General features: G+C 40.7%; 1 protein-coding gene across 1 annotated transcript in view; it reads left to right on the plus strand.

The window, feature by feature from the left end:
- The window catches only part of DMRT1 (doublesex and mab-3 related transcription factor 1), a gene marked incomplete at its 5' end in the record, with an annotated part of 91,690 nt that overhangs the window by 51,383 nt on the left and 23,115 nt on the right, over positions 1 to 17,192 (plus strand). Inside the window, one exon of the mRNA XM_081151008.1 lies at positions 1,210 to 1,354. Within this exon, the coding sequence (XP_081007134.1) occupies positions 1,210 to 1,354 (145 nt within the window). The remainder of the gene's footprint in view (positions 1 to 1,209; positions 1,355 to 17,192) is intronic.

The following is a 17,192-nucleotide window of genomic DNA, read 5'->3' on the forward strand; positions in this document are numbered from 1 at the left end:
CCTAATGGTGCTCAGTATGAGAGTAAGGATCGCTTATTCTAGACCCTTGTCACCAGAGCGAGGTTTTGAGCCAGTAGAATCAGCCTCTTCTGGGAGTGAGTCAGACTCTGAGGCCCCACCCTGACTAACTGTATCAGAGTTTACTTTTCAACAGGATCCAAGGCTGTTCTTGTACATATTAAAAGAGCATTGGTTTAATTGGTAACTCAGTCAGTGTAGTAAACACCATTGATGGTGACTTCCCTCTTTAATGATTTCACAGCTCCTTGATGACTCTCCTGACTTGGGTCCACTCACTAAGGGCAGCCAGTTCTCCCATTTAGCTATTTCCAAGCATTGCTTGCATGTCCTCTTATTTAGTAAGGATTTATATGATGGCAGAAAATTAAAGTTGGATGATTGACCTGAAGAGATACCATTTTATATGCTTCAGAAAAACAGACTAGAAAGGATAAAAGGAACTTGCCAGATAAACTTCACTTGAAAGGTAATAATTAAGTGCAATGGAGTCATCTTTGCTTCTACAAGAAGAAATAATCCATTCATCAAGCATACATTTGTGCTGGGGAGCAGTTGGGAGGGGCAAAAAATGAACTCCTTGGGCTTCTAAAATTAGCATACGAAGGTCAAGGATTTAGGCCTTTCCACGGAGCAGTACCATAGTATTCAAAGTACACTTCAGCCTATATTACTTGAGGAATTGTCCAAAATTTGGATGTTCAGAGAAGATCTTGAGGAAGGCCAGTACCTAGTTTTATCCAGCATCATGCTAATGACAATAGCTTACCTTCAAACTGTTTTCATGTTGTTTTTAAAAAGTATACTCTATATGAACATGGTAAGGTAACTAAGGTGAGATGCCACTTTTACAGGTGAAGAAATGTGATGAGGTTAAATGACTGGCTGCTGGTCAGATGGGCTAATCATTGTCACAGCAGTGCCACACTCTCCCATTTTTCCTGCCCTCTTCCTTTTAATACTTGTTAATTGGGCACCATATGATGAGATAGAGTTGTAGGGGTGCTTTTGTGGGGACCCTAAGATAAAAAAGGCACCTCAGAATGCACAGTTCTAGTATTTTTAGGGCCGTGGTTGAGGTTACTTCCAACTTAATAAGCTCTGCCCTTAATTTAAAGAATTAGGCAATTTCTGAAATGATTGTAAAATGCATCTTTGGTCTCAGTACATTCCTTCTTTTTTCTTAAGCAGATGAAAACTTCCGAGAACCGCCATCCCGTGAGTTCCCAGTACAGGATGCATTCTTACTACCCACCTCCCTCCTACCTGGGCCAGAGCGTGTCCCAGATCTTCACTTTTGAGGATGGCCCTGCTTACCCGGAAGCCAAAGCGAGTGGTAGGTGTCTGGTTACACAGACTGGATGTGGGGTGGAGTGAGGATGAGTGTCTAGCATGGAGTCTCTGGCTCTCTAAGGGCTCACCAGTTAGGAGCTGTTGGGAAGTTTATTGCTGAGAGACTCTTATATAAGTATCCTTTAAGGTATTTTATTAAGGAATGATTTTGCTTTGCTAGATTCTTAATATTACATTTCTCTTTTCTGTGTACCCAGAGTGACAAGAATAAGATGAAAGACTCCTCAGAAGCTAAAAATGTGTTTTCTGAGGGATCAATATGAAATACAAGAGCACTTTAAATGTGATTCCAAGTCCTGATATTTTTGGTGAAGTGAATTTCCATATACTGAATACTTGTTTTCCAAAACTTTTCCATTTTAAAATTGAAGGTGTATTTATATTTTGGTGGAAAGAAATAAAATAACATAATAAAACATTTTTTAATATAATAGATCTCAGAGTTTATGCAGTAGCAATGCAAATAACTCTGATAAAATGGCTTTAAAGTGAAAAATGACTGCTTAATGAACCAAAGCACTTTGAAATACACAATTGCTCAACTTCAGTTTTAACCTTCTCTGCAGTGTTTACACTGTGGTGACAGACATGGCTTTTATGGCTTCTGTGCTCCCAGGACCTGTTGTTAAGTTCTTTATATTTAAGCATCATCTTTTGATCTGAGAAAGTGAGAAGCATACACAGTTGAGGCAGTAAGTAGAAATCAGGCCAGTAGTGAATGACATGGTAGAGAAACTTGCTACTAGAACTTACCTTGTACTAAATAAAAAGTTTGTTTTTTCAATAACTTGACTCTCTATAGAGAACTGGTTTCTTTGTAAAGTATGTGCTTAGAGAGTGAGAGTCAGAACCATGCTTTGATTTCCATATTTAGAACAGAGAAGTCTAAGAAGGCTGGGCAAGTTATACTTTATCATACTGAAATAATAAAGGATTCTATTAACATGGAATATATAAGTCAAGGGAACTGATCAGTGTGAATAGAGACTGAAGTACACATTGTTGATTGTACTTTGACTTTTATTAATAATCATATTTTGTTGGAATGGGCAAACACAGCTCCATATTATAAATATTCATACTGTATAATATATGTCCATATGGTCTTCCTTTGATTATATATATTTATCTGGATTGTAAGCTCCTTAAGGATAGTGAACATGTCTCATGTACCTTTTATCTGCTATGATTCCTTTTTTAAATTTGTTACTATTGGTTGAGTGATGAATGAATAAATTAATCAGGTATTATTTTTAAGTAAGTTTATTTTTTAAGGAAACATAATCCTGAAAGGTGAGTCCTAATAGTCTGATGGAGCCAGTGAACAACTTAGGAATGAAGCCCTTAAAGAAACGTTTATTCATTCAGAAAATTAGCAATGAAACCTACTTTCAGGGAGAAATTGCCTGAGCTTCTTTCTCCAGGAATAATGGAATTTTTTAGAAGCACTGGCATTCTTGAGACAAAGGTATAAATTCAGAGGAAGGCAATAAGACAAAAAGATAAGAGGAAATTTATTAGAGCAGAGGAGAATGAATTTGGAGAGGAGCAGTAGGCATTGAATTTATGGCAGAAAAGGAAGAGACTCAGAAGGAAAGAGGTTACAGTCCAGGAAAGAAAAGACTGGCTGCCCCAGTGTTCATAGGGAAAGATTAGGTGAATAACACCTAGAATTTTCTCAAAACTTTTCTGGTGACATGCATGTTTGAAAGTGTGGTTTAACCTTCCAGTAACCCTCTAACTCACTAATAATTAATCAGGAAGGTCAAGCTTCAGACATGAGGGAGTTAGCTGGGAAGAACTGCAGTTAAATCTCGGTAATACCTATGTTGGAATTGGCATGGAGAAAGAGAATATCAATGAATAGAAAATCCAGGTCTCAGCTAATTTTTTTAAATCCTCACCTGAGGATATGTTTGTTTTTTTAAAACTGATTTTAGAGAGAGGAAGGGGGAGAGAGAGAGAGAGAGAGGAATATCGATGTGAAAATGACAGCAATCGGTTGCCTCCTGTATGCACCCCGACAGGGATTGATACGGGACGAAGCTCCAACCAACTGGGCATCTGGCCAGGGCAAGTCTCAGCTAATTTTTCAAAGAAATGTGGCTTTATGACTTCTACGTATGGTGTCATGGGCTCTACAGTGCATGACATTTTTATAGAACTGATGGGAACGGAAGAGGAAAGAGAAAGTTGAGTTTGAGCATCTACAAGGACACTCCTGGGGCATTGGATCCTCAGTTTTATCATCAGCATTGACATAAGGAGGGAGCTCTTTGGGGGCAAATTAGGCCCTTAATGGGGCTGAGACTAGTGTCAGAGTGCCGTGAATAGGGATGGGGAGACATCAATGTATTTGTTTGTGAGAAGGTGACAAAGGCTGGCTGATAACCAGTTACATTTATCAATTCTATGAAGTTTGAGTTGAGGTCCTTTGGTTGGTTGAGTTAGTAAATAAGTTAACGATTAGTAAATAGTGTATTAATTATTCTAAGTGGGAAGTTCTAAATAATTTGAGAAACAGTATTTTCAGTAGTTTGAATGTTTCCTTTAAAGTCTTAAGTATAAGTTTGTCCATTAAGTCCACTTTTCTTCAGTTTCTTTAAAGACAACCATAACCTCTCTTTACCATCTGAAGAAATGAGTCCAAGTTCACCATTTTCCTCTGGTTTTGCTAAAGATTGCAACATGAAAATAGAATGTAGGGAGGAAAAGAATTACAGGGAAAGTTTTCTTTTTTCCATGTTGCTACTATTCAGTTTTTTTCTTTGGGGAAAGGCTGGGAGCCATTCACCTTTTCATGTCCTGAAAAGTGTTAGGAAATAGATCAGAGAGATGGTGAGGTCCAGTCAATTAGGACTTTTTAAACCATTGCAAGCACTTGGCTTTTATTTCAGGTTATCTGGGAGGCCGCTGGAGAGTTTCCAGTAAGGGGTCAACATGTCTACCTTGTGGTTTTAAACATCACTCTGGCTACTGTTTAAGAATAGACTGTAGGGATGCAATGTGGAAGAGGGAGACCAGTTTCAAGGCTACAGCAGGAATTCTTGCAAAAGATTACAGTGGCTTAGTCAGGGTAGGAGTATGGTATGATGACAAGTGGTTGAATTCTGGATGTATTTTGAAGATAGAACCAAAGAGATTTGCTGATGGACTTGGGATGGGCTATAAAGGAAAGAATGTAGGATGACTTCATAATTTTTAACCTGACCAAGTAGAAAACTGGAGTTGCCATTTACTGAGGTAAAAACGACCATGGGAAAACAGGCTTGTGGGGATTAGGAGATTAATTCTGCACATACTTAATTTGAGATGTTCATGAGTCAGCCAGGCAGAATGTCATAGGAATTGGATGCATGAAGACGGAAGTTGAGGGGAGATGTCACTGCTAGAAATAAGAACACGAGAGTTCAGTGGGTAAATGTTATTTGAAGTCAGTATGGTGAGACCCCCTGGAGGAGTGAGTGTAGGTGGAGAAGAAGAAAGGACCAAGGATGGAGCGTGGGGGCTTCCAGTGTTTAGAGCTCTGGTAGATGAGGAAGACCTACAAAGGAGAGAGTATATGGAGTGGCCTCTGAGGTAGGAGGAAAACCAGGGGTGAGTTGTGTCTTGGAAGCCAACTAAAGAAAGCATTTCAGTGAAAAGAGTCAAATAATTATAATAGGTCAAATGATTTGAGGACTGGAACTGACCATTGACTGCTGCAAGGTAGAGGTGGTTGATGCCCTGGATGAATAGCCACTTGGTGGGGAAGTGAGAACCAAAGCCTGATTATATTCAGGAGTCCATGGGAGAGCAGCATGGGGCAGTGAGTACAGACATCTGCAGGAGTTTTGCTGTTCAGGGGGTAGTGAAATGGAGCACTAACTGGAAGAAGAGGTAAGGTACTTTTCTCTTTTTTTAAAGAAGGGAAATATGATAGCCTTGCGCGCTGATGGGAGTAATCCAAAGGAAGGAAAATGAGCTGGCACAAGGTGTGCGAGGGGCAATGGCAGTGTCCCTGAGAAGCAAGATGGGATGGGATCTAAGGCAGCGGTCCCAGAGTGGAGGCCAGACTGGCATGGGTCTGTGGATGCTCTATTCCTGGCCTAAGAGGAGATAAGTAAAGGAATTAAGATTAAACAAAACTTTAGCAGCTTGACAGAGCAATTATATGTCTGTTGACTCTAATAAAAAATTGGGGCTTGTATTTTTTGTCTTCTATTTTTCTAGTAGTTTTTTTATTGAAGTAAAATTCACTAGCAATCATCTTTAAATTGTAAAAATCAGTGGCATTTAGTACATTCACAATGTTGGGCAACCCTTACCTCTGTCTAGTTCCAAGGCATTTTGTTCACCCTGAAGGAAACCCCATAGCCATTAAGTAGTCACTCCCCATTCTTCCCTCCCCCAACCCCTGGTCGCCACTAATCTGCTTTCTGTCTCCATGGATCTGTCTGTTTTGTGTAAATGGAATCATGTAATATATGCCCTTTTGTGACTGAGTTTTTTCACTCAGCATGATATTTTCAAGGGTTGTACAAGTTATAGCATCTGTCAGTACTTCATTCCTTTTATGGCTGAATAATATTCCATTGTATGGATATAACACATTTTTTTCATCTGTTCATCAGTTGATGGACATCTGTGTTCACCTTTTCGCTATTGAGAGTAGCACTGCTATGAATAGCCATGTAAAGGTCTTTGTTTGAATACCAGTTTTCAGTTCTTCTAGGTACATACCCAGGAGTGGAACTACTGGGTCATATATAATTCTGTGTTTAACTTTTTGAAGACATGCCCAACTGTTTTCCGTAGTGGATGCTCTGCACCATTTTACATTCCTACCACAGTAGTATGATGGTTCCATTTTCTCTTGCCAGGCGTTTCAGATGCCCCTCGCATACCTTGTGCCAGCTCATTTTCTAAAAATAGAAAAATATTTTCTATTTTTTAAAATATGATTCTGGTAATTTGTTTTTAGTATATTTTATATAAGTATCAGACCATGATAGGTTGGAAACTGGAAAAAACATAAGACAAAGCAAAACAGTTTCCTCCCCACAGATAGTTTGAGAAACATTGACCTGATACCCAAGTGAGGGTTAGTGCATGTGCAGGTGTGGCCAGTTCATAGTAACAAGCGCAAGTTGTACTAGAAGGGGTGGCAGGAGCATCCTGGAAATGATGCTTCCTCATTTAGGGATAAAGAGGTGGATTGCACAACAGTAGCTTCCTGTTAATGGATGCACACATGTCTAAGGGTAGGTAGCATTTCATGTCTGTAAATGGGCTTTCTTATATGTTGGATTCTTGAGTATAAGCTCTTGGAATATATTTTGGCTGACCAACTCCTACAAAAATGCTTCAATTTAAAATGGGAACACGAACATATATTGATCTTTTTGTCTTATTTTTGTGTGATTTCAGTTTGAAAGTTAGAAATGGTGCACCCTGTTTCTTCTGGTCTTTTGGCCTCTTCTGGCTCAGATTGAGTGGCAAGCCCCAGTACAAACTGAACCTTCCTTTGCATTCAACCTCTGATCTTTCCAAGAGAAAGAAAAACACATTTGAGCTGTTTATTATCATGAGCTATTCATGTATTATTTATCTAAAACACAAAGGATGTCAGCAGTTCTGTGAGGCAAGATGCAGAGCATTTACATTTCATCCAAAGGTTAGATGGCTGAGGTCAGTGGAAGAGCCTCTCTGAGTTGAAAGTCTCGTGCTTGCCCAGCCAGGCATGGCTCAGCGGTTGAGCATCGGCCTAGGGTCCAGGCGATCAGGGTTTGATTCCCTGTCAGGGCACATGCCCTGGTTGGGGCTGCAGCAGATCAATGACTCTCTCATCATTGATGTTTCTATCTCTCTCTCTCCCTCTCCCTTCCTCTCTCTGAAATCAATAAAGATATATTTAAAAAAAAAAAAAGTTAAAAAAAAAAAAAGTCTCATGCTTCTTCTGTGATGTCTGAGCAGCTCACAGAGGGCGATGTGTTCCCAAATATGATTTCTGGATGTGTTCAGCACTAGCAATTGTGTAGGTCCGTGAATCTAGAAGTGCTTAATTTCACTGATGGCACATACTACCTCCCCCACAATTGTGATAACTAAAAGAATGGTTAAGTTTTCACTCCATGAAATGGATTTGTTTAGTGCTGTGCATTAGGGTTGGACTTTTGGCCATCCTCCCAGTTTTGCAGGTGAGTAGAGAGGTGGTGCTGCCCGTTGGAAGCACCCTCAGATCACCTCTCTCAGGATCCAGGATGCTAGTGGTACCTTGTATGTGAGTGATGTCACATTCTGCCATGAGTGGCTGGGTGGGGTATAGAAACATTCTGTGCTTAGCATCTCATGACTCACCAGCGGTGTAGCCTTGGGAGTGACAGTCTTTTCTGAGAGTCTCATTTTCCTTACCTGTTAAAGGAGGGTGAGAAGGTAGACCCGGTCAAACCACAAAGGTGTTGTGAGGATGAAATCATTTCTCTTATGTGAACAAGCTCTCTAAATAAATAAATGCAACAAGAGATGGCAGGATACTATTCTTACTTTCACCACTCCTTTCTGCCAGGGTTGTGTTGACATTTCAGGCAGTTCTTGTCAGGGAAAAAGATGTTCTAGAATTGTTTTAAAGTCTTGCTCAGATGGGAAGGAGAGCAGGCCAAGGAATCTATTGTGTATATTCTCTGAATTGTGGAGCAAGCTGGTAGGGAGAAGAACACTGACCGTTTTTCCCTTACTTTTTAAAGTAAGCTGAATGCATTTTATGCAACATTTAGAAAATGTTGAGTTTAAACTTGGCACTTTAGAAAGTGAGTTATCATTTGCTAAATTCAAAGAAAAGAGCACTGGGCTGGTAAACCTAATTTCCTTATGTGACCTTTTCATTTTCAGCTTAGCTTTGAACAGAGAGATAAGTGGGGCATTCACAGGCACCAACCATGGAGGCCAATGCATGCAAGGGAATGCGTCCCGCTACAGTGGAAGAGAGCTGGCTCAGAGCCCCAGCCTTGAATCACCTCTCTTAGAACTTCGGTTCCCTCATCTGGAAGATTGAAAAAAACCCAAACAGCTTTACTTATTTTTATGTGTGGATTATATAAACAATTATATAAAAGTATGGCAGAAGCTGTCACTTCCCTTATCCTCACATGAAGAGCCATCACCATGCTTGTATCTTTCAGTTTCAGCAAGTGCTTGGCAGTGGGCTGTGCACATGAAAGTGATTCTGATCATTAAGGAGGGCTTGCCCTTTAGCTCTAAAAGGACCATGTTTGAAACTAACCATATGTGGATTGTGATTCTTGAAATTAGCTAGACAATCATGGTCTGCTGAGTAAGGAAGATGAAGCATGATAATTTTAAACATATAATAAACATTTAGAAATGGCAGTTTTGAAGACTTATTTTTAATATATCACATATGATATGTTTCCTAAGTAGAGCAAAGGAAATAACCAGAGAAGAGGGGTGTATAAGGACATCAGCAGGTCCCTTTATACCTAAAGAATAGGATAGAGGGAAGTTAAAATGCTGTTTGATGGGGACACATAGATTTTTGGGTTTTTTTCTTTAAACCTCTTTCTCTTCCTCCACATAAAGAACACCCTACAAGGCAAACTGTGGAAAAGTCTGAGGGCTGATGTGCCCCTAACATGTCCTCTGCGTAAAACTCTGGCTTTTGACCAGGCCACCACTAGTCTAGAAATAGGCACTTCCCAGGGGCTACTCACTCCTATAAGGAAAGACTTCAGGGTGTGTTTTCACACACACAGGGCACGGATCATAGTCTTTCAGCTTTGTGTTCCCCCAGGTGCTTAGCATCATGCTGTGTTCTCAGAGGGCTCCAGGGGTGGTTCCTGGTTTCTTGAGTGAATGAGAAACTGTCTTTTGGATCCTTTCTGCCGGTGCCTCACCAGCCTGGCGTTAGGCATTCTGGTAAAGCAATCTAAAAAATAGATCAGACATGGATAAACATGGGGTACAAACATCCCCTGGATTTATATCATGTAGAATCTTTCCTTTGGAAAACTTGCATTTTAAAGACTTAATTCTTCACATATGCTTGGTTTACAATTAATAACATGCAAGAGAGGTAAAAGGGGCTTAGTCACTATTCACAGTTAATAGAGATTGGGTGGAGTTGCAGGCTGAGTGCCGAGCCCTCTCTGAGCCTTGATGCTGGTGTTTAGGAGGAAGAGCCAACCCAAGAACCCAAGTCTCTGCACCACTTCCCTGGGCATTCTTTCTGCAGTGTATCCTGTCGTTTCTCCTTCCCTTCCTTTTCCTTTTCTCACAGTTATGTAGCTCTAACAGTCTCTGTAAGACAGTGTCTGTGCACTTGATGGGGATAACTCATTCAATTCTCATAATAATAGTAGTATCCTCATTTTGCAGATGACGACACTGAGGCATGGAGACAAAGCCTATGAAGTAGGGAGGAAAAGGGGTCCTTATTTTCACGTGGCAGGTGGAGAAACAGCATGGTGATGACTTAGCTTGGTTGAGGCCTCATGACAACAGTCTGGCATTCTCATGTTTGAAATATTTTTAAGGAAATGATAGTTGTGATTGAGGTTGAGTGTACTTGAAAATGTACTATCTGCTAAGACTAAAAATATGAATACAATAGTACTGCTTGTACTGTAATGATAAAATTTCAGAACCTGCTCCCTCAGCATGTGCATTGTGCAGAAATACCCCATCTAGGGGTGTCTTTCGGTAGCATGTTAGTGCCCCAGCAAAAAACAAACACCCCAGACAAAAAGCTTTAAAAAACCCCACCAGCGTATCAGGTATGAGATTTACATTGCTATTCACAAAGTTAAATATAAACTTTAAAACTCCTTTTTGACTTAACACAGTAAAGTCACTTTTAATTTTGTGGTTGTAGTTGAATTTTCTTTTTATAACAGGAGGGAGTGAAGTGCAAGTATTAATATTTGATGAAGGCAGACATTACAAAATTAAATAATTATTATTGGCTTTGAAATTATAAGTGCATAGAAATACAATCAACTACTGTTCTTTTTTCCTGTAGACATAAGCTGTTATTTTAAAATTAGTGTGAATAAAAGGCCTGTTGATTTTCTCAGATAATTTTTGAGAGAGACAGTATTTTACATTCTACTTAGTCTCTCAGTGGCTTATTGTGAGATTTCTTTTACATCTTTATCTTTAGCTTATGCTTTAAAAACTCTAAATTCAGTGCATAGGGCCCCTTTGCATGGGTTTTCCTTTGGGCTAAAGATTGTGGTCTACAGCGTCATACAGAGAGCGGGGAGCTCTACATGTCCTTACATAACCAGGTTGAACATAATAACTGGAAAACATTGCTTGCCCATCTTTTCGATGCTAATTTTATCTCAGTATGGGATTCAGGTGTGACATAAAGTCCTCTGCCTGCCTGCTCAATGCAGGGAGCCCAATGTATTGTGGGCACATCACACATCAGCAGGTTTGCCTGTTCCTGCTACTTAGTCAGTGACCATTTGTATTTTAAAATCCTAAAGATTCAGCACCCACATGGGCATTGGTTTGGATGCTACAGTAGCCACTCTGGTTAGAGCATCCAGCATCATCGCACATGGGGTTTCTTCATTGGAATCTGACTTGCCTGCACTGGGCCTCAGTGACGTTTTTCGGGCATGGTGTGGAATAACTCGGGAGTTTATTTCCCCTGCTCGGCTCCTCAGAGGCATGGCCCAGGCCAAGTACAACTTGAATAACCTTCAGGAAAGCTGTGCTGTCCTTCTGTCGGCCGCTGTCTTTGAAAATTGCCTCCAGAGTTAGTGAGCAGGAACAGTTAAGATTTACAAACAATGATGAAGCTTGTCATGCATCTTTCACCATTCATCATCCAGGTGCCGTGCCTGGGCGGTGAAGTGTTCTTCATAAAAACCAGCTCAGTGTGAAATACACCTCGCTGCAATGTTTACTGCTCTGAAGCTCGTCAGAGGCCCTTTATAGTAAATCCAGATTGCGATGTGACATTACAGTATATCATTGCCCGGCGCGGTGGGGTTTACACTGGGAATGAGCGCGGTGCACACCAGATGAGGTGTCCAAATTGAGTTATGTCAGAATTTGGCTGTTATATGGGGATAGCTTTTGTTTTCTGAACACTGAAAGTTAGCTTTATATGTATTTATATTTATATATAGGCATATACTTCCCATCTTGCGCATATACACAGGTATACAATATATGCCGAGGTCAGGTTCCAACTGGGCTTCTGCTGTAAAGGATGGTGACCAGCTTTATGTACCCTCCAACTGTTGTTCATTGAAGTTGGCCTAAATGGAATCTTTTGGGGTAACTAGAGGAGATGGTTATTTCATCACAGAAGTGAGTTTGATTTTGCTTTGTGTAAAGTGGTCATGTTTACCACTCTTTTCTACAAAACCAAGGACCACTCTGTCCTGGGGTTATTGTAGTGCACTGGATGATCCCTTTGATATGAGGGCAAAGAGAAGAAACCCAATAGGACATATCACTTGCAGAGGTTTCTGAAGTCCGTTGCTTTTTTTACTGGGTATCAAAACCTTAGTGCTACCTCTGTTATCTTGAAAGATGCTGCTTCCAAGAGAAGATTGATGGTATTTTAGCTTAAATCTGCAAAATAAAAGAGCACACTGAATTTATCGCATAATCAGGTTTATTTACATTTACTCTAAAAGTGCCAGTATTAAAAATGAACTCCATAAAAATACTCAGAGGTAACAGCAGGCCCTACAGTCCCATGATCATCTTAACATATTTTAAAATTATCTCTTTGGTATAGCAGGGTGGTTTTGTAGACTTTACATACCTGGTGCTACATTGAATCCAGGGTCTCTCCTCCATTTACACCAAGTCTAGGGTGGAGGTTCCCCCCACTTTAAGTAGCCCTCCCACCATGGTCCTCTGCTGTTCTTGTTTTTTTTGCTATGCTTCCTTTTAGTTGCAGTATCTTCTTACCAGAGATTGATAAACAACAGTGCCACATCTGAGCTTCCTGAAGCAGCACTGGAAACAATTGCAGGTGTACAGTGCTGGCCTCTAAGGGTGGTACAGGGGACAGAAGCCTACCCCAGTGCAATCACTTCATTAGGGTTGTGAGATCAAACACTGGGTGGCCAGTTAAAGTTAAATTTCAGATAAACCACAAAAATTATTTTAATAAAATCATGTTGTCTCAGTACTCTATTTATTGTTTCTGAAATTTAAATTTAATTCTACATTCTATACTTTTACTTGTTAAATCTGCCACGCTTATGCTTCATCCAAGTCCTCTCCAAACCTCTGTGTTAGGGCCCTGGGGTGGAACTCAAAAATGAAAAGTGCACGGAGGAAAGCACTTTCTCTAAGCATATTCAGCAGTTTCAAGAGTTTCATTTATATTTCTACAAAAATAGTACAAGAGGCAGTGCTGGACATGCTTGGAACAGTTTCCTCTTTGGCTTAAACCTTTCATGGGTTTCTCGGTGAAAAGTTTCTGGGTTATAATTTATCCTTGAACATATTAACTATATTGTTTCTTCCTTTGTTTAGGTAATTCATAGGTCCAGACATTTCTTTTTTCATATTTTATAGGTTAACTCCATTAATAAAACAGCAAAAAAATGAACGCACTGCCACTTAGAACCAAAATGGAAATTTATACTTTTCATGCATTTGGTTTAGTTGTCCCTTGGTAGCTTTGCCAGCTATAACAGTGACTCTTGAAGTGCTCTGGCAGGACCAATTCCTCTCTCTCTTTCCTGATGCTTCCCCCCTCCTCCCAGCATATATACTGATGGCTCAGTCAATAAACAAGTAATAGATTCATTGAGTACCAATTATGTGTCTGTGGACCTAGCATTACGCCTAGGAGATGAACCGTGGCAGAGAGCATGCTGCAGTGATCCCTAAATGTCAGCAGGTCTTGGAGACACATATCTTTCCTTCCTATACATAGAACAGCCTTGCTACCTGGCTTCTACAAGGTTGACAAGGGAGTAGCCATGTGCCCAGATGTCCTGCTCCTATTCAAAACTTGGTTGAGGTCTTCACCTTAAACCAAGTTAGAGAAACCAGGATCACAGCCAAGTGTGGTTTGGATAGACGTTCCAAATAATCAGCCCTTTCCAGGCATGCATCACCTTTGTTACTCATAGAGTTATAGAGGTAGGGATGGGCTTGATTGATTTGTTTGTTCACAACAGTTTTATTGATATATAATTCACATACTATAAAATTGACCCCTTAAAAGCATACAGTTCAGTGGTTTTTAGTCTATTGACAGTTGTGCAACCGTCACTCTTACCTAATTCTAGAATATTCCCATCATCCATCCCCCAAGGAATTCCCAGTACAGTCACTTTTCATTTCTACTTCCCTCCCAGCCCCTGGAAACTACTATTGGACTTTTGTCTTCATGAGTTTGCCTGTTCTGGACATTTCATATAAATGGAATCATAATATGTGGCCTTTTGTATATGGCTTCTTTCACTCAACAGAAAGTTTTCGAGGTTTGTTTAAGTTGTAGCACATAACAGTGCTTCACTTTTTATGGTTTATTTTGAATTCAAAAACTATTACAGGGCCCAAAAAAACTATTAAACTGTAAGATTCTCAAGGTGAAATATGTGTTTTAGCTCATTTTATTAATCTCCAGCTCTTTCAACTCCACACATGAATGTCTGTAATGAGTAGAACCCACTATTTGAAATGAAACAAATGTGGCAGTATGGGTATTGAGCAAGCCAGATTGTGTAATTTTCATGTTTTATGCTAATGCTATTTATATTCTACTAGGGCTGTCATAACAAAATAGCACAGGCTGGGTGGCTTTAAAAAGGAAATGTATTTTCTCACAGTTCTGGAAGTTAGAAGTCTGAGATCAGGGTCCCTCTCTTCTTTGGCCTTTCATCTGTGTGTGTGTGTGTGTGTGTGTGTGTGTGAGAGAGAGAGAGAGAGAGAAAGACCACTCTGACCTCTCTTCCTCTTCCTATAAAATCACTAGCAGAAGAGGGCCCTACCCTAAAGACCTCATTTAGCCTCATTTACCTCCTTAAATGCCCTAACTCTAGATACAGTCACATTGGAGGCTAATGCTTCAACATAATACATTTTGGGGGACCCAGTTCAGTCCTTAACATTATTGAAGGATTTACTGTCTCTGCATGTCTCTTCTTCTTGATTAGGTTTTGGGGAAGTAGGAGAAAGATGCTGAGGTTTTGGTGGGCCAGTGTGTATAGAATGAATGGAATATCTTCTTGGTCCAATGTGTGGCATTTGCAGATCACTCATGCCCCTCCCAAGCTCTCCGACATGCCCAGCCCGTGGCAGGCCCTCATCAACAGGTTGGTCCCCGAACAGGAATGCTTTCTGGAGTTGGAGAACTCCATGGTCATGCACACTCCACTCCCCGGAGCACTCCCCCCCCCCCCCCCCCCCCCCCAGATCATTGCTCTTTCTTTTTTCCCACCCCTTGAATTTGGTCTCTTTCTTTTTCTCCCTGAATTTGGGAAAATAATTTCCGATTCTTTGCCATCTTTGCCCTTGAAGCGCTAACAATTTAACTTTGATGTACCACTACAAATTAGAATCTTTGCCAGTTTTTCTGGCAACTGTGGCAGGGAATTAAGGCCTTTCCACATAGGGAAAAGAGTGAGAAAGCAATGCATTGCTTCCAGATGTTACTTTAAACCAATGCAAAAGGCAAACTTGCCATGGTTTTTGCATTCGTGAACTAGCTGATGTCCATTACAGATGAGTCAGATATGAAAAATACTCTTGAAGCAGTTTCAAACACATCATTTTGTTTCATCCTAACAACAATCTTATTAGGTAGTAAGAGATTTTTCCTCCTGACACCAACCAACTCTGACACGAACTGGGTTTCCTGTAGTTAGTTCTGACACTAACTGTCCAAAGTTAGCTCATACTGCATAGGTTAAAGGCTTAGTCTCACAGGACTGCCCCCACTTTAGAGCAGCCACCAATGGGGTCCCCAGGCCACCTACATTTCTGCACAGCCCAGTACAAACTTGAGGGTTCCTATGATCCCCCCTCAGGTTTGATGATTTGCTGGAATGATTCACAGAACTCCGGAAAGCACTTTACTATTACTGCTTGATTATAAAAGATATAACTCAGGAATGGGTGGATGGAGGAGATGCATAGGGCAGGATCTGGGGAGAGGCGGAGAGCTTCCAGCTCTCTTTGGGCAGACCACCCTCCCAGGATCTTGATGTGTTCACCAACTCAGAAGCTTTACAAGAACCCTGTCATTAAGGGATTTTTCTAGAGGCTTCATTATGTGAGGCGTGATTGACTAAATCGTTGGCCATTAGTGATTAACGCAGTCTCTAGCCCTCCTCTTCTGGATGTTGGGTGTGTGTGTAGGGCTTCTAATTAAGGTTGGGTCTTTTTGGCACTCACCCTCCATCCTAAAGCTATCTAGGGGCCCGCCAAGAGTCATCTCATCATAACAAAAGAGGCTCCTGTCACCCTTACTAGTCAGAAAATTCTAAGGGTTTTAGGAGCTTTGTGCCAGGAACCAGGGACAAAGACCAAATATCTTTCTGTGAACCCATAGGTAGGTGGAGCAAAAGTCACTGGTGCTATCTCAGAGCAAAGTTAATCACTGAATAGGGAGACCAGGTGATGCGTCTAGGGTGGTCTCTCTCCTAACTTAATGCCTCCCTGGGACACTTTCCAACCCCAGATTGTCGCACCTGTATGGAAACTCTTGTCTTTAGCCTGCTGTCTTAGACCCTCACCATCTAGTACAGGAGCTGTTAGTCACATGCTGTTACTTAAATTTAAATTAATTAAAATTAAACATCTAGTTTTTCTGTTACATTAGCCACATTTCAAATGCTCAGTACCAGCCCCATGTGGCTCGTGACTACCATACTGGATAGAGCATAAAAGAACGTGTCTGTCCAGACAGGTAGGTGAAGGCTATTTTGTTATGGACTTTTAGAGTGATGGGAAGGGGAATACAGGGTTTAAACCTGAGACAAAGGAGCGACAATACCACAAGTTCATAAAGCACCATTTTAAAAGTTACTTCTGCGGCAGCATCAGCCCCTACTCAAAGAGCCTGTCTGGTTGAGGAGGACTTATTTCGGATGGACTAATTAAAGGCTGATAAATGTTAGTTGACCTTCGGATATAACTGTGGTGCACACTTTTTTTAGATAGCAGATGGGAGTGAGTGAATAAACTAGAACTTGGTTGATCTCAGTCCAAGAATGGCAGTACTTGCCCTGGGTGGATCTCCTTTTCGGTCTTTGATCCACTTTCAGTTATTTTTGTTTTCACTTTGAGTTAATTTTTACATATGGTATAAGGTAAGAATCCAACTTTATTTTTTTTTGCATGCGGATACCCAGTTTCCCCTGCACCATTTATTGACTACACTACCCTTTCCCCATGGGATGGTCTTGGCACCAAGAGGGGAGAGGGGCAGAAAGGCGAATGTTTGACTTTGCCCGCAGCCTTTTCCTCTGATCACCAGAGAACATTAGACTCGGAAAGCGGAATCCTCAGCGCAAGCCAGTGAGGATTCACCTGAATCTCTGGTGAATAGATTTTCTTGGTTATTTTTTACTTCGGTTTACTTCTCTCTCCTGTCTCAACTGTACCTTTTTCCTTCTTAGTACTCTGAAATCACAGAGAATAGGGTGACAAGGGAAGAGAATCGTTTCCAAGTCAAGATCACAGTAGAGCTGTGAGAATAAAAGTATATGTAAGGGACTAGCTGATTTTCCACTTTTCTGATGGGAAATGTTTCTAATAGGAAGTGACCAATGTTGATGTTTAAAACTCCCAGTTTTTACGGGTCATCTGAAGCTGCTTATATGTAAGAGATG

The sequence above is a fragment of the Miniopterus schreibersii genome (assembly GCF_964146895.1).
Source record: "Miniopterus schreibersii genome assembly, chromosome: 11".
In the NCBI taxonomy this organism is placed as follows: domain Eukaryota; kingdom Metazoa; phylum Chordata; class Mammalia; order Chiroptera; family Miniopteridae; genus Miniopterus; species Miniopterus schreibersii.